This window comes from Coturnix japonica, chromosome 2 (genome assembly GCF_001577835.2).
Source record: "Coturnix japonica isolate 7356 chromosome 2, Coturnix japonica 2.1, whole genome shotgun sequence".
NCBI lineage: Eukaryota > Metazoa > Chordata > Aves > Galliformes > Phasianidae > Coturnix > Coturnix japonica.
Window position 1 is genome coordinate 104,379,990 of NC_029517.1, and position 15,972 is coordinate 104,395,961.

Consider the following 15,972-nt stretch of genomic DNA (forward strand, 5'->3'; position numbering starts at 1 on the left):
AAGGGATGGTGTATCCACGTGTTGCCCGGGCAACCTATTCCAGTACCTCACCGCTTGCTGAGTAAAAGTTTCCTCCTAACATCTAACCGAAGTCTCCTCTCTTTTATTTCAAAGCCATTCCCTTTTGTCCTGTCACTATCAGACAGTGTAAAAAGTAATTCCCTCTTCCATTAATAAGCTCCCCTCAAATACTAGAAAGCCACAATGAGGACTGTGCAGGGCCTTCTCCAAGCTGAACAATGTCTTTGTAAGAGAGGAGCTCCAGCCCTATATTCACCTTTTTGACCCTCCTCTGGACCTTCTCCAACAGCTCAGCATCTTTCCTGTGTCATCCCTCTTTCTGCTGTTAACTGTACCACCCAACTTGGTGTCATCAGCAAAGCTGCTGAGGGTGCGCTTGGTCCCACTTTGTGTTGTTGATAAAGATGGTCCCAAGACAGACCCCTGGGGTACACCATTCATCTGGGGTACACGCCTTCGCCTGTGCATAGAGCCATTGACAGCAACCCTATGGCTGTGACATCCAACTCATTGTTTATATCAACTTCAAATCCATATCTCACCAATTTAGAGATAAAGGACATGGTACAGGACCATGTGAAAGGCCTTGCACAAGTTCAGGTAGACAACATCAGTTGCCCTTCCTTTGTCTACCAGTGCCATCAGTCCATGGTAGAGGCCACCAGCCAGTTCCCCCTTCTGATTTATTGGGCAGGTTGCAGGTGGGAAGGAGCGCACTCTCCTTTGCCCGTCTCTTTTGACCAATATAACTGTAGAATCCCTTTTACATCTCCTACCAAGTTCAGTTCCGTGTGTGCCTTGGTTTTCCTGATCCTGTCTCTGTGTGTTCAGACAGCATCCCTGCATTTTTCTCAGGTCACATGTCCTTACTTCCACTCTCTGTGCATTTCCTTCCTCTCCCTCAGTTTGAATAGCAGATCCTTGCTCAGCCATGCCATGCTTCTGCATGATTTCTTATCCTGAGTGGGGGCAGAGACCTCTTGAGCTCTCACAAAGGTGTCCTTAAAGGAGTTGCCAGCTCCGTTCTGTTCCTGTATTCATAGGGACAGCTTCCCAGGGGATCCCAGTTCTTTAAGTAGCTTGAGATTCACTCTAGTCCTAAAGTTCAGAGCTGCTACTCCCAACTCTGCTCTTTGTTCTTTGCCAGGCTTATATTCCAGCTCACAAACTTTACCAGGGCTTTCTTGCTACAGTGCAGACTGTCTCCAATCTTAGCCTCTTTAGTGATCTCCTCTACACTGGTAAGCACCAGGTCCAGTAATACTTTGCCTGTTTGCCCTGTTCGGTACCTGAAGCTTGAAGTTATTGTCAACAGACTTCAGGAATTTCTTGGATTCTTTGCCTCTTGCAGCTGAAGTGAGAAAACCTGGTCAGCAGGCTCCCCTTGATGGGACAGCCTGCAGCAGACACTGACAGCCAGGTGCCCCTTATTGGTCTTGCCCTTCATTTTGATTAATAGGCTCTTACCCTGATCATGGCTGTTTCTAAAGGCAGCTCATAGAATAGGTGTGGCATTATACTTTTTCAGCGAGAAATATAATGACAGAATGGTAATATTCAGCTCAGCTATTTTCTGCTTCGTAATCATTAGGTGTATTGTAGAGTTGTTTAAGCAGCCACTTCTCAAACAACAAACTTTATGAAAATAAACAACTTGAAGGCGGGAGCAGAAATGTTAATAGAAAATATTCTTGCCCTGTGGTTGTCTTAAAAGCAGCAAATAGGATTTTAAAAGGAAACTAGTTTGTAGAAGCAGGCTAACACATTCTAATTCTCTTCCTGCCAGCTACAGCTTTTATTGCAAAATAAACTGTAAATAGAGAACTTGACTTAAGTTTTGTTTGTGCATTTACTGTGATGCGTGGGATGGATTTCTGAAACATCAGTAATTTCTGTTCTTTACCGCAGCTTGAAATTCAGAAGCACCCATTCTTTGAATCTCTCAGCTGGACTGACCTTCTACAGAAGAAGATTCCACCACCATTCAATCCTAACGTGGTAGGTGCTGTTTTAGTTCCTAGCTGCCAAATTTCTGCCTGTGCAGGCTCCTCTGTTTGGAAAGAATATGCATGGCTTAGAGTGGATGGGAACCTCTTAGTGCTGACTGCACTTGTGAGCAGTGACACTTCTGAGCAGTGATGTCTTTTTGACTTAAAACTCACTTTGACACGTCACTGTTTCCTCTGCTTTTCCCTATCAAAGGACTCGCAGTTTTTTGTGGTGTCTGAAGACCAAAGAATTTAAAGCCTTTTTAAAATAAGGCTTCAAATTATGAAGGCTGTTTTGTAAGCCTTAATTGCAGTCCTACTCCTGTTGATAGTACAGTTTTAGAAGTACAGAATTAATGTGACAAACGGTGGATCTTTTGTTTTCTAGGTTGGCCCGGATGATATTGGGAATTTCGATGCGGTGTTTACAGAAGAAATGGTCCCATACTCAGTCTGCATCTCTTCCGATTACAGCATTGTCAATGCCAGTGTCCTGGAGGCCGATGATGCGTTTGTTGGGTTTTCTTACGCGCCGCCTTCTGAAGATATGTTTTCCTAGGAAGCTTTGGAAGGCTTGGGATGAACTGAAACATTACGAACACATTCCAAATTAGTGTATCTAGTGCCTCGTTTTGTATATAGGTTTGAAACCTATGAACAAACATTGTCTGCTGTATAGGAGGAGTCTGGGCATTTTGGATGGCTTTCTTTGGGGTTTGAACTGTTTATTCCTGCTGCAGAAAATATTTTTTAAACAGCATTCAGTAACATTCTCTACATTTAGGTATTTTTTAAAGCAAAAACACTGACTGTTCTCATCAGTCCCTTCAGGTTTACATTTGTACCTATCTAAGGCCGGCACAAGCAGCAGCATACTTAGTAAATTTATAAATGCCTTTGTACCTATTTACAGTGACTTTGTGCTTGAATTGTAACTATGCAAATCTTCTTTTGTATATCCCGGTTTAAACAAGGTAAATGTTGTTTTTTTTCCCCTGTTATATCGGTTTGAACTTTGTTAACCTGTCAGCACTTAAATGAAGATTTAATTTAAGACTCAGATGCTCGGAGGATGTCTATAGAGTGAAAAATGGGTTATGTAAAACTAGATGGTCACTTCTGCATATGTTGGAGTACCTACGTCTCTGAACTGGATTATTTGAGGTATGCAGGATTATTTGAAGCAAGGATGGACAAATCAACTATCCCTTTGGTAACTCTACTGATCATGCGTTCTACCTTTTTTCTTTTTTTTTTTTTACCTCCCTGAGATAAATAGATGTCTGTATTTCAACCGCATTAAAAATATTTTTGGTTAAAACTCTGCTTTTCCAAAGATATAATATGCTATAATCAGTGCTATTTTGAAAGGCTGTCTTACTTTAACCTTCCTGCGGTGGATGGTGAGGGGATCGCACCTAACATTAAGTACTTTTCTCACTGATTTGTATTTGGAAACAGCAATATGTTCCAAATCACTTGTATTTCAACATGCAGAGCTACTTGCCTTTGTGTCCCATTTTGGACCATTTGTAAATCTTCACATTATATTTGGAAAAAAAAAAAATGTAAATAGTGTTGATAATTATAGGAACGTGCAGAGTTAGTGTATTTCTCGTAACACTCATGTGTATGGAGAAACTGATCATTGGATCCACTTCTGTGTGAGGAAAACTTAACAATGCAAGTACTGCAGTTAGTCCATAAAAGCCTCTCACGGCAGGTAGTAGTGTTATTATGTATATCACTTGTAAATAACAACTTATTTTTGTCTGTTCCTTCGTAATCATTCTGTGGTGTGTTTGGTTTTTTGTTCTGTTTTGCTTTGGTTTTGTTATTTGTAAATGCATTCAGTTGAAAGCCTTGGTTTGAGGGAAGTCTGATAGGACACATAAGAGCAGCCAGAGTCCTGAGGGAACTGGCTGATGTAGTTGCTGACCCAGTCTGAATGATGTGTGAGAAGTCATGGTGGTCAGGTGAAGTCCTTGGTGACTGGAAAAAAGGCAGTGTAGCACCCATTTTTAAGAAGGGTAGAAAGGAACGTAGGGAACTATCAACCTGTCAGCAAAATTATAATTATTCTTGAAATTAACACTGTCGGAGCAAAGCATTAGGCAAGTGGAAGCTAAGCCAGGATTGTTTTCTTTTTTCATTCTTTCACTTAAGTAATGGTGAGTAGTTGCTGTGTGAGGTGTGGGAAGGAGACTCTGGGTAAAGCAAGGAGGAACTGACATTGGAATGGAAAGAAGGAACTGTATTGTCTGTGGGAGGAGCGTGGTGGCTCTGTGCTCGTTTCCTATCCTGTCCCACTGAAGTTTTGAGACCTTTGGAAGCAGCTACACAGCTGTTCAGGACAGCCAGTGACATATATGAATTGCAGTTGTGATGATTTGGCAGCAAAGAATGTCTTTCTAGTGGACTGGAAGGCAGAAATTGTTGCAGTAAGATGGTGAAAGTGGGGCAGGCCCTTCACAGAACGCTGAGTTGAGGGGTAAAATCTCAAATGGTGATAAATCCGAGGCAGGAGAAGAGCCCACGAGGGAACAGCGGCGATATTTCCTTCCTGCTGCGGCAGGTGCTTGTGGAGAGGAGGTGCCATCTGTGACGGATGGAGGAGCGTTAGGACTGGCCGCGCGGGGCCGCCTTTCCCCTCACGAAGCGGCGGGAATCCTGTGGGGCGGGACTCAGGGCGGTGCGGGGAAGGAGAGTCCGTGTTCAGCTGGACTTTAATCTCTTCTTGTAGAAGATTTGAAGGGGTGGGAAGGTAATTGCGTGGGATTAATCCCAAAGAAATTGAAAAATAAACCCTAACGTAAGTTCTCCTTCAATTTGTGCATAAAACGTGACACTTCAGGCCAGTAGAACACATCTACCAGCCCACCCGCAGCATACAGCTCTCTGACAAGAAGTTCTCTGCTGCCGCCATACAGGTGCACCTCAGGTACCCTGTTCTCTCCCAGATCTGTCCTCCCAAACCAGCTTCTGTGACCTGCTGTCATGAGTCATCCATAAATGAAGAGCTTTACTTTCTCTTCAGCCTCTTAATGCTGTGTTTTGTTCTGTACCAGGTAGCTACATCTGTGTTTGGCAACGTGGCCAATTCTGACCTAATTCTTTACAGCTTATTCCAGAATTCTCCCTAAAAGTCCAAAGATCTTTTTGGAAGATGTACAAAGAAACACAGAAAATGAAGGAAATTACCCTTGTCTACCTTGACAGAAGTGGTGGACTTGAGAAATTTGTGCAGGACTGCAGAAAATACAACGGTATGGCACATTCAGTGGATATTTAGTTAACATTGGTAAGTATTGTTAAGCAAACCTCTGTCATTTTTAAGGCCATTTTTGCCCCTGCAGACTCAAAACAGAGCTATGCTGTATATCGGTTCGTTATCTCAGTAAACCCTTCTGATGTTGCTGAATTGGACGCCACTCTTGGAAACTACGTTCTTCATAAGCCCATGAAAGCTGCGGGGATATTTCAGTCAGTAAGTTTATAGCTGTGATCGGGGCTGACAAAAATAATCCTCTTCTATTTGAAGTATATTTTCCTTTCTAAAGTGAAGTTATTTTCCAATTACAGGTATGTTTTGTAGCTATTAAGACACTGTCATTAATCGAACAATTACAGACGGAGGCCCAAGTGAGTCCACGTTGTTTCCCCAGTTCGAACTTATAACCAGCGTTCTGAAATAAAAGGATACTAATTGAATGTATTAATGCCGTCGTGTCTCTTGTTAGATAAGCATACTGCTGAAACCAACACATTTGCCACCGTTACCGAGTTATGTTCTCAGCCTTTCTGCGTTTCCATTTAATTACACATCTAAGAGATTTTATACGTCGGAAGGAATAGCGATTGCAATGGGAACCGTCACAAAATACACCCAAGGAGCAAGATTTCTTTGCACTGGGGAAACCTGCCCATACTCTGAAGGTAGTGGTAGAAGAAATCAATGCTCTTACATACAATTGTATGTAACAAAAAATGTCTTATGTTATGGATGTGTCTGTCTGGCGTCCTTTCCACACAACACAGAAGAGGGGCATGGCGCCATCTGGCGGCCATTTTGTGCCAGAGGCAGCGGGCTGTGCTGGAGGAACATGCTTTTCACTTCGGCATTTCTCTGCCCAGTATTTAATTACTTCTGAGCTCACTGTGAATGAAGGCCGCCCTCTCACTATAAACCTTTACTTAAGTTTTTTGTTTTTTTCTTTCTTTTTCAGGGTTTAATTACATAAGGGTGCATGTGCCCGGAGCTACAGAATCTGCCACAGTGAGGAATGACTTTGCGTGCAGTTTGTGTTCTTCACCGCTGCAGGAAGATATGAAATTCAGAGTACTTGGTGGTAGGAACTGCGTAGTTTTATTTCTAGGTCTGTTGTTCTTATTCTCCTACTTCTGGTATACAGTGCATAAACAAAATGGCCGTGGGGGATAGCAGCCCCAAAAGATGGCAGTCACCCTAGAGGGAAGAGAAAGAAAATAGCTTAGTACTTGGTTTTCAGGACAACTAACCTTTTCCTTGCCTTTACTTTGAAAGATAAACAGATAGTTGAAATGATCGATGCCAAAGTCCTTCATGCTTTAAAAGGATATTCCGACCATAAAGCACATTTCAGGATTCAGGCTTTTACGGTTTTCTTGAGAGGTACGTTGAGTTTCAATTCTAAGATTTGCTAAACATGTTTTAGAAATGAGTTGTAACAATTACTTGCAGGTCCATTTCTTTGGATAAACTGATGAAAGTCATGATAATTTATACTGAGGTTCTTTCTCTAATAAAATTAGGGGGGTGGAGTTAGTCACCTGCCTGATGCAGACACAAATAATTGCAGAGAATAATACATAGCCAAACTGTGGTGTTCAGTGCAATGTCTTCATTTAATCAATATCTCCTGGCCAGCTCTGCTGCATTACATTCTAATTGAAGCGTGTTTTTTCCTCCTTTCTATTTCCTTTGGTCATGCTGTTTTGCACCCATCTCATGTGGTTTTGACATCCTTCCTCAATCTAGCTGGCGTCCGGATTCAATCAGGATTTTTGGCTTCTACTACCACCGCTTTCCACTGGAAACATTAAATGATTTCTAAGTGAATATCCAACTAAATCTGTGTGTGTGTTTTCTGTCATATTTATAGGACGGTAACTGATAATGGTGGAACCACAAGCTTTGGAATATACTTGCAAACTGTCCGTTTTCTTTTCAGTGCAGAACTAAGTGAATCATCCATTTTCTCTGTCAGGAATTTATTTCTCCTCACCCATTGTGCCTTCCTCACTTTTTGCACTGCTTACTTTGAATTGTGTGCTTCCTTCGATCCCACTCCACAGCGGTAGAGCTGGAATCCAACTGTTGTTTTCCGCAACTAACTGTGACAAATGAAACAGTTTAGAAAAATTTTCTGACCATGTCTTAAACATTGTTTATTAGTTAAAACATCTTCAGGTCTCCCCCACATTTTGTTTTCCATTTCCAGATGAACTGGCCAATAGAATGACAATAGGAAACCACTACAAGATTATTGGAATTCCAGCTTGTGTACAGAATGGCCCACAAGCCACAGCATGCATAGAAGCCAGTAGCGTGCAGCTCTGTAAAACAAATGGTAACAAAGTTCCCTTTAGAACTGGCTTAAAAGTTTGAAAAACATTTTTCTTGTGTGCAAAACCTTGAGAACTTTTTATTATCCAGAAGCCTGGATTGCAAACTCACTGTGGGACCTTCCTCTTAAAGTCTGAAATGGGTTCAGTCAGCTGAGAGCATCTTCTTCCCACTTCTCTTTCCATGCACTGGGAAACGACATAATTGTTTACTGCAGTTCTTCAGCTTCCCCTTTCCAACTTCCCTTGTCACTTGTAAGCTACTTGGGAATCATACATGAAATTGACCTGATATTCTAGTTCCCTATTCCTTTCTTATCCCATTGGTTTTTAGTAGATTGTGTCTGTGGCCCTCAGGGTAGTAAATGGCAATTTATTCTAATGTATCTGCCCTGCTCTATTAAGTGCTCATTAATCTGTTTTGTTTTAATTAGGTCCTTCTTTTATCGGTGAAAATTTCAAGTATCTGCTCTCGCTGACCTCAGGTTCCTGCTGGAGGTTTACAGCCCTGCTTGCCAATATCTTTGCTTCTCAAGTTGTTCCACCAGGCACTTACAATACTCTTAAACTGGCAATATTACTGAGTCTAGTACAGACCACATGTGAAATAGAAAATGCAGATTACCTCGATCTTCTGGTTGTGACAAGTGACAGTCTAATAGCTGATAGGTGAGGGCATTCCTTAATTCTTACTTTCCCCCCCCCCCTTTTTTTATTTATTTATTTTTTCTTTTTTTAAGGCATGGTCCTATTAATTTAGAAAAACTGAGCAATGATTCAACAGTTTCTGACTGGCAATTATTTAATCCTCCAGGCTTCTGAATTACAGCCTATGTCTCCTGCCTCGAGGCATACGACACCCAGCCTCCAGTGACATCTTTCCTTCTGTGTCCAAAGATAAGCACGGAACTGGAAGCGCGAGCATTCAAGCTTGCAGTGCTCTGCTGGCTCAGGGCGGTATCTGTTACATAGGAGACTTATCTTCATACAAAAAGGATAAACTTGAACTCCTACAGTCAGGTAATTTCACTCCTGCTAACAAATGAGGGGATAGAATGAGTAAACTCTTCGAAAGGGCTGACAATAGCAGGACACGGGGAAATGGTTTTAAGTTAAAANTAGGGGGAAGTTCTTCACTAGGAGAGTGGTTAGGCCCTGGAACAGGCTGCCCAGGGAGGTTGTGGATGCCCCGTCCTTGGAGGTGTTCAAGGCCAGGTTGGACGGGGCCCTGGGCAACCTGATCTAGTAAATGTGTATGTTTGGTGGCCCTGCCAGGCAGGGGGGTTGGAACTACATGATCCTTGAGGTCCCTTCCAACCCGGGTCATTCTGATTCTGTGATTCTGTGAATGTAAAACCATAGCGAGGTCTGTGCCTCAGCTTATGGCTCTCAAATACTTGGAAAAGATCAGCTATGTTTAACAAGTCAGAAAGAAATGAGGCCCAAAATGGCAAACTCCTGTAAGTCTGCATTTGCTACACAGGCTCCACCTCAGCAAAACAAGGATTACTGTTAGGTGGAATGAGAAGTGTGTATTCTTCAAGCTTGCAGGATTTGTGTTCTAGCCTTTGAAGGATTTAGGCACTCAAACACTCAGTGCTCAGAACTGGTGGTGTGGAAATGCCAAAATGTAATCAAGACAAACTGAGTGAAACACAACAGTGACTCTTTTCAGCTGGTGTTTGGAATTAGAATTCATAGTTCAACCACATCAGTTACATAACTGACATATTTTGTCCTGTCCTAGTGCTAGAGAGCAGGACAACGACACTGTTCATTCCTGGGAAGAAGTACGGAGAAGAGGCTGACCAACAAGTGACCATTTCAGTGCAGACCAATTTCTGGTCTTACGTAGACGTGGCTTCTTCCCCAAAGAAACATATCGCAAGGGACAGCTTTTTAATTGGGCAGATGGTAAAGTAACTGACTATTATTTTTGGTTATTGTTATTTCAGCTTGGGAAATAATGAGAACAAACTTGTATTCCTCAGAAAGCTACAGGTTTAAAGTCATTTAAGCAAATATCTTCTAAAACGAGCCAGCTTTCCCCAAACTAAACGCCATTTATTTTATTCACAATAGCTTTTGACAGCTACTACTGAAACACAAGTGTGTTGCTTATATTATCAGTAACTTGTTACCTATTTTTGCACCATTCCACATATGGATACTGAATATTACAGACTGAAAAAATCTGCAGTGTTTCTAATAGTCAGAATTCCAAACTGATTTGTTTTCTCTCTCTGGGCCCTCCCTTTAGGACCTGAGTTTGATTCCACCTAATCTTTTAGATGGTTTTGGGCTGTTGATATACAATGAATTTCCTTCGTGTCAGCTGTCTTTTCCTGTATTGAATCATGTCCTGCAAAACGCCATTAATCCTGAAGCCATGCTATACAGAGTCTCAGAGCAGTTCAGAACACAGGATTATGAAGAGGTAGTAAATATTATCTACTAATTTTGCTGTGCATTATACTTGGAATCATAGAATGGCCTGGACTGAAAAGGACCATCATCCAGTTTCAACCTCACTGCTACATGCAGGGTCACCAACCACCAGACCAGGCTGCCCAGAGCCACATCCAGCCTGGCCTTGAATGCCCCCAGGGATGGGGCATCCACAACCTCCTTGGGCAACCTGTTCCAGTGCGTCACCACCCTCTGAGTGAAAAACTTCCTCCTGAATATCAGACTGTTCCTGGAATCACAAGGTTCTGTACTGATACTCTGACAGATTATTTTAAAACCTGTCAACATTCACCTTGTACCTCTGCCCCCTGCCATATTCCCACCAGCACTAAGAGGATCATCAGGAAACTTAGCTTCAGTTCTGTGACAGTCGGCGTAATAAATTCAGCGTCACCTACTTTCTGAAGAGCCTATTGGGTCAACATATCTATGAGAACAGACCTCTAGTAGTCACTTTTGACAAGAATAATTTGCAGTCAGTCATAAAACTTAGTATGAAATACTAGAGTTAGTACTTATCTGTTATTAGATCTGGAGGTTGGTGCCCTGCCTGCAGTGGGATCGGAGCTTGATGATCCCTGAAGTCCCCTCCAACCCAAGTCATTCTGTGACTCTAGAAATAGTATCTCACTCCATCAGCCCAGTATTTAAAGTCCACCCTTACGCACAGCTCAGTGGTGACAACTGTTTTACAAAAACTGATGGTAAAACACAATTCTACCCCTATTACTATGCTGGTATGTTAGAAGGTTTATATATATATATGTTATTATTTTCCACAGTTAAATGTTGTAAATCTCTACCTTCTCTCTAGTTCATTTTGTTCGCTAAGAATCTTCACGTCCAACTGAGCTCTGAAGCAGAAAACCTCATTCAGGGCTACTATCTTGCAAGCCGCAGAGTGAGGAGAGATTCTGCGCATGGATCCAAGTTATCAGCATCGGCACTGAAAGTCCTGTATGTCCAGCGCTCATAGAAACACACCTCAGTTTTCCAATGGAAATTGTGCTGATCAGCTCTGTTCTCTCATGTGCTTCCATTCATCTCTTAGGATTTCACTGTCCAAAGCTCATACTAAACTAAGCTTGAGGAAGAAAGTCCTTGAGGAAGATGCACTGATTGCCATCCTGTTGTTTGAATCATCTCTTACCCTAAAACATGGTAAGTGGCTTTAGTCTTGAATGTATCATTTTCATGTTTTGACAGTTTGAAAAAGCTTTATCTTAAGTCAATTGTGATAACAGAGGTATTTCACTTCAAGTGAAAGCTTCCTCTGCTGAGAGCTGAGATCAGAAGGAAGCCTTTCAGTTGACGTTCCAGTGGTGGGGCTCAGTGCTGTACATAATGAGGCCCCAAACAGCACCGAGTCTCTATCCTTATGATAGCACATTGGAGACATTGATTCCTCAGTAATCTATGCAACAGCTGCTTTTTCTTTCCTCTCCACTCCTTAGAATTACTGGCCAAATGTTGCCAAGCATCCTAGGTCTGAACTGATTTCTTCTTTGCTTAGGCAAGTCTGCGTTGTGCATAGAACCAAACGCGGTGTTTCCATTTGACCTCAGTGATGAAGACAGCCTGCAACAGAGAGATATTTACCTACTGCAGTGCCACCATCAGCTGCTTCAGTTCATTGGTGCATATGGCCCAGGGACTTACATTAGCACTAATGAAGAATGACATCTCTAACCTAAGTGAGTCTGAAGCTTCTACTTTAGCTTTCTGGGACTGCAGTTACCGATAAGTAGATGATTAGTTCTTCATGTTCTATAAATGTTAAGATTGCTATCACCATACTGTTTCTTGCTTTATGTCTTAGTTTTCCATTACAGCATCATCACGTTAGCACAGGATGCAGGTATGCTCCTGCAATCCACCCAGCAGGGAGGAGGCAGCTCCAGGAGTTTAAGTCTAAACTGCCTCATTGCAAAAATGAGTGTATAGACCAATACAGTGGATAGGAACCTCTAACTTTTCTTACTTCATCTTCCCAACAATGATGTAGCTGTAGGCATAACACTGGGCACGTTCTACATCAGAGGTCCTCATTAAACACAGCAGCAAAGTGTATGGTCTTCTACTCAAAGATGAATAAACTGAACCAATACTGAAGGCTTGCTGTGACTTCTGCACAGGTCATGCAGCAAGATCACGGTGCTTCCACTTACACAGCCTTAACAAAACACTACAGCCATTGGGAATCCAAATCCAGGATTTTATTTATACACTGTGTTGATAATGAGCAGAACAGCTTCCACCATTACTATAAACACTAATTTAGGCAAGAAAACCAATTTTCCTATGTGTTTTAATCAAGTTCTGACTGCACTTAAAGATTCAGACTGAGTTCTAACATTGCCTGAGCGGCTACTTCTCAGTCACACTCTCACCTGAACTTCATTCAGGCATTATCACAATCTCACAGTCTGGTGCGGGTTGGAAGGGACCTTAGAGATCATTGAGTCCAACCCCCCGGGATTCAAGCCCTGTGTAGCAGAGCGGCACTTCTACCACTTGCGCCACAGGGGGGATTCGAACCCGGGCCTCTGGTGTTGCAAGTGGTATTCCTACCACTGCGCCACCGGAGGCGCCATTATTCACCTTTTCATCAAAACTCTAATTCCATCTTACTCAACTTCTTCCTTTCAGTGTGGTATTAAAAGTCACCCAGAGCACATCTGAATCGAGCGGTGCTTCTGGGAAGCAGGCAGGGCCAGGAAAGCATTTCCAAGTGCGTTAGAAATCCATGTTTCTCACTGTTCTCAACCTGAAAAAAAAAAAAACAAAAACAAAAGCATTTCAAATGTAGTCAGTTTTCTATAAGCTTAATCTCAATCATATTACATTACTAACTGTACTGGCACTTCAGATTCAAAGTTACACATCACCAACCAGTCAGATGGGTAAACGGCAGAAATATCATCCTTATGCCAGTAAAGCCATTTTCGTAATAGACTTACCAGAAATAATTCTGAAGAGGATTCTATTTAAGCCATAGTAAAGAATATATATATCCTTCAAAGAACAATATTCAGCAAAAAAGAGCCCAGCTTTTTATTCTTGCCTCTCCCCAGCTGTACCTATGTGATGCTTTAAGCAAAACTTAATTCTTGTATCACAAGTAAGAACTGCAAAGTCAGGCAGCAGTCTAAAAGCACCTCTAAGTAACAGGCCACATCTTCAGCCAGTGTAAGCTGGCACAACTGCATGCAGCAGCAGACGTGGCTAGCACAGCTCTCTACCAGCTCTTAAACAGCTACTGGAGCCTCAGCACTGTAGCATCGCAGCAGAAAAACAGCTTACCTTCTTGTGCACCCACGCTTCTGGCAATCAGCATTCTGCTGTTGGCTTGAAGTCAACGGAGAAAGTCATCTGATAACATCTTTGAGAGAATACAATAAATCAAATCAGAAAGCTTGAAAGCTTGTTCCACTTTGATTTGCCGCCTACTAATAAGCTGGCACATCAGATACAGTGTAACTCATCACAAATATCAGCTGGGTAAACGGCAAAGAGTCACAATCATCACGATGCCAGCGGACAGGTTCCCACCTGCCCTAAGACTGAGCTATTTGTCCCAGGTAAGTGCAAGGGGATTTATTAAGTCAGCCTCCAGAAACGCACTACTAGAAATCAAAGCAGAACAGCATTTTCAACTGTTAAGCACAGAATGAATTTGGTGCAGCCAGGAGCAAGAGAAAAAGCTCTTTTAGGGCACAACATGTGTCCCTGCTGATACATTCAAGCCTTAGGAGCCAAACATTTCTTCCAGAGCTGAAGTTCACTGCCATGATTCTCTGTCCACTGTGACTATATTCCGACAGACTGATGTGGTTAAGTACCAGCAGAGATAGTGATCTGAGTACATGTTCTTTACTTCAGCCTTCTGCTCCCAGCTAACATCTGTTAATCCTTCATAAAACTATTGATCCAGTTGAGAACTGGATTCTCCAGTGTTCTTAGAATCTCTCGTTTCTGATCCCTTCACGATTTTTAAACTAGTGCTGCCAGCCCATTACAAAGCAGTCGCAAAGGCTTTATAACTGGTACAACACAACAACTTCTTTACAGAAAGGGTAGTTAAGCACTGGAATAGGCTCCCCAGGGAGGTGGTTGAATCGCCATCCCTGGTTGTGTTTAAGAGCCGTTTGGATGTGGTGCTCAGGGATATGATTTAGCAGAGGGTTGTTAGAGTTAGGGTACTGGTTAGGCTGCAGTTGAACTTGATGATCTTCAAGGTCTTTTCCAACCTGGGTAATTCTATGATTCTATGATTCTAACACCTTAAAGAATTTTAGCCTCAGTAGAAGCTCAGTTCTCTACTGTTATAGGATTCAAGTTCAAAGGACAAAAGGCCAGATTTTAAGGGCTACGCTTGTTAATTTAAAAATGGCTAAAACCTCACCTTACGATATTCGTGGCAGTAGTATGTGGTGAGTCAAACTGAGCTGCCTGAGAAACAAATGGAGTCATTATGTACGTAAAAAGCTTAGTAATAAGAAGTCAGTCAGTAATCCAAGATGTATTAACTAGTCTGTGCTAACTGAGAAATACTGTCTAGGACAGCTTAAGACTCAACCCTTCATGCAAACCATCATATACCTTGTCCCATCAGTAAGACCATCTACACGCCTTAAGCAGCTGCAGAAATCTATAGGCAGATTTCAGGAGACAGCTCGGGATGGTTTCCTCACCACTACGTACAGTGAGAGATACTTACTTTGGTCAGAATTCATGTGACATCCTCCTGCTTGCAAGGTAACAGCACAGAGCCCAGCATGAAGATTCCTGAAGCCAGAAACCAGCTCATCTCCTAATTTCTTTTGTTGCCTGAAACAAGGAAGAGAAGAAAGGTTTTATTCTCCAGAACATTCCATTTCTGGGGTTCTAACAGAATACATCAGCATTTCCCTGGGGAAAGCAAGCCAGTTAAATATCAAATGAGGTTAGTGTTGGCTTCACCACGACCCGGGGAGTAAAGCAGAGAGCATCAGCTGAAATTAGGGCTACAAATATCATATGTCACCAACAGCAGAGTTCCACAATGAAGAATGACCGACTGCAGGATTAGGCTGCTCCTAATGAACAACCACCTCCATGGAGAGGAGTGTCCCAGCAGGGTACAGCAGATAAGTCAGTCCTTTGTGTGCTGTGCTCTCAGCACTGACTGACGGGTCTCCCTGCAGGCTGAGCTCAAGGTCAGCCCCTGCACTGACCCTGGCACAGCACCGCCACTGAGATGGCAATGCCACATGAGATGGCAATGCACATGAGACACATGGGGCTGCCCCGACCCTTTGGGGTCTGTGTCTGCTGTACAATAAGGGCATGCTCAGGGTCACAGTGCAGCACCAGCCAAGTCCCCCTCTGCAAAAACAGTCATTTATCTTCAGAATTAGGACGTGCACTTGCCAAACGAAGTGGCTTATCAGCAAAAACAAGTATTTTCAGGTCCTCATTTGTCACTAGTCCAGAGGCCTGACGAGCAGCCCGTAAGGAGGTCAGTAACCTCATTAGCTGCACTTTGAGCTCACAGGACACACACATGCACTGCTGAAACCCCTCCCAGCCAGCGGGTATCAGCCCCGCGGTGAGGCCGCCGACAGCCATCAGCACCTCTGGCGACCAAAGCAAATGCTGAGAGCGCTCGCTCATCCCTCACATGATGCTTTACGCTTAATAAACGCTGCCAGCAATTACCACCGACCCGCGGCTCAGTCCCGCCCGCAGCGCAGCCGCCTCTCACCTTCACCCGCCCCGAACGCGCCGCCTGCGGAAAGGCCAAGATGGCGGCGCGCTGCCCTTACATAGGGCGCGGGGCGGGGCGGGGCGGGAAAGGAGCGCGGGCCTAAGGGCACTTCAGGAGGAGCCGCGCATGCGCACAGTGCGT

The 15,972-nt window shown here is 43.1% G+C and overlaps 2 protein-coding genes and 1 long non-coding RNA gene across 9 annotated transcripts in view; 2 read left to right on the top strand and 1 right to left on the bottom strand.

The window, feature by feature from the left end:
• Positions 1–3,795, top strand: part of LOC107310235 (serine/threonine-protein kinase Sgk3) — a 47,049-nt gene extending 43,254 nt beyond the window's left edge. For all 4 annotated transcript variants that reach the window (XM_015855692.2, XM_015855693.2, XM_015855694.2 and 1 more), the window contains 2 exons: positions 1,930–2,019; positions 2,398–3,795. In XM_015855692.2, coding sequence (XP_015711178.1) covers positions 1,930–2,019; positions 2,398–2,568 — 261 coding nt within the window. In that variant the 3' untranslated portion in view covers positions 2,569–3,795. The remainder of the gene's footprint in view (positions 1–1,929; positions 2,020–2,397) is intronic.
• Positions 3,257–7,490, bottom strand: LOC107310238. Its single transcript, XR_004306243.1, has 2 exons — positions 7,308–7,490; positions 3,257–6,474 (listed from the first exon to the last, which is right to left on the bottom strand). It is a non-coding gene; the product is annotated as an uncharacterized LOC107310238 (long non-coding RNA).
• MCMDC2 (minichromosome maintenance domain containing 2) lies at positions 5,151–11,876 on the top strand. 4 transcript variants are annotated; one of them, XM_032442746.1, is made up of 14 exons: positions 5,151–5,275; positions 5,366–5,496; positions 5,592–5,651; positions 5,750–5,945; positions 6,236–6,385; positions 6,553–6,660; positions 7,490–7,618; positions 8,048–8,282; positions 8,428–8,633; positions 9,361–9,527; positions 9,874–10,050; positions 10,897–11,039; positions 11,134–11,243; positions 11,596–11,876. In XM_032442746.1, exons 1-14 carry the CDS (start codon positions 5,176–5,178, stop codon positions 11,760–11,762), a joined length of 2,079 nt encoding a protein of 692 aa, XP_032298637.1. In that variant the 5' UTR covers positions 5,151–5,175; the 3' UTR covers positions 11,763–11,876. The 4 variants fall into 4 exon arrangements, with proteins under 4 accessions (XP_032298637.1, XP_015711176.1, XP_032298639.1 ...); XM_015855690.2 differs by having other exon boundaries at positions 6,236–6,358; XM_032442748.1 differs by lacking the exon at positions 9,874–10,050.
• The last annotated feature ends 4,096 nt before the right edge of the window (positions 11,877–15,972 follow it).

Bases quoted from the DNA above. Each gene is read 5' to 3' on its own strand.
- MCMDC2 (XM_032442746.1), top strand. From the start codon at position 5,176: ATGTACAAAGAAACACAGAAAATGAAGGAAATTACCCTTGTCTACCTT. The intron at 6,661-7,489 runs GTACGTTGAGTT...TTCCATTTCCAG, and splicing joins TTTTACGGTTTTCTTGAGAG to ATGAACTGGCCAATAGAATG. The intron at 9,528-9,873 runs GTAAAGTAACTG...CCCTCCCTTTAG, and splicing joins GCTTTTTAATTGGGCAGATG to GACCTGAGTTTGATTCCACC.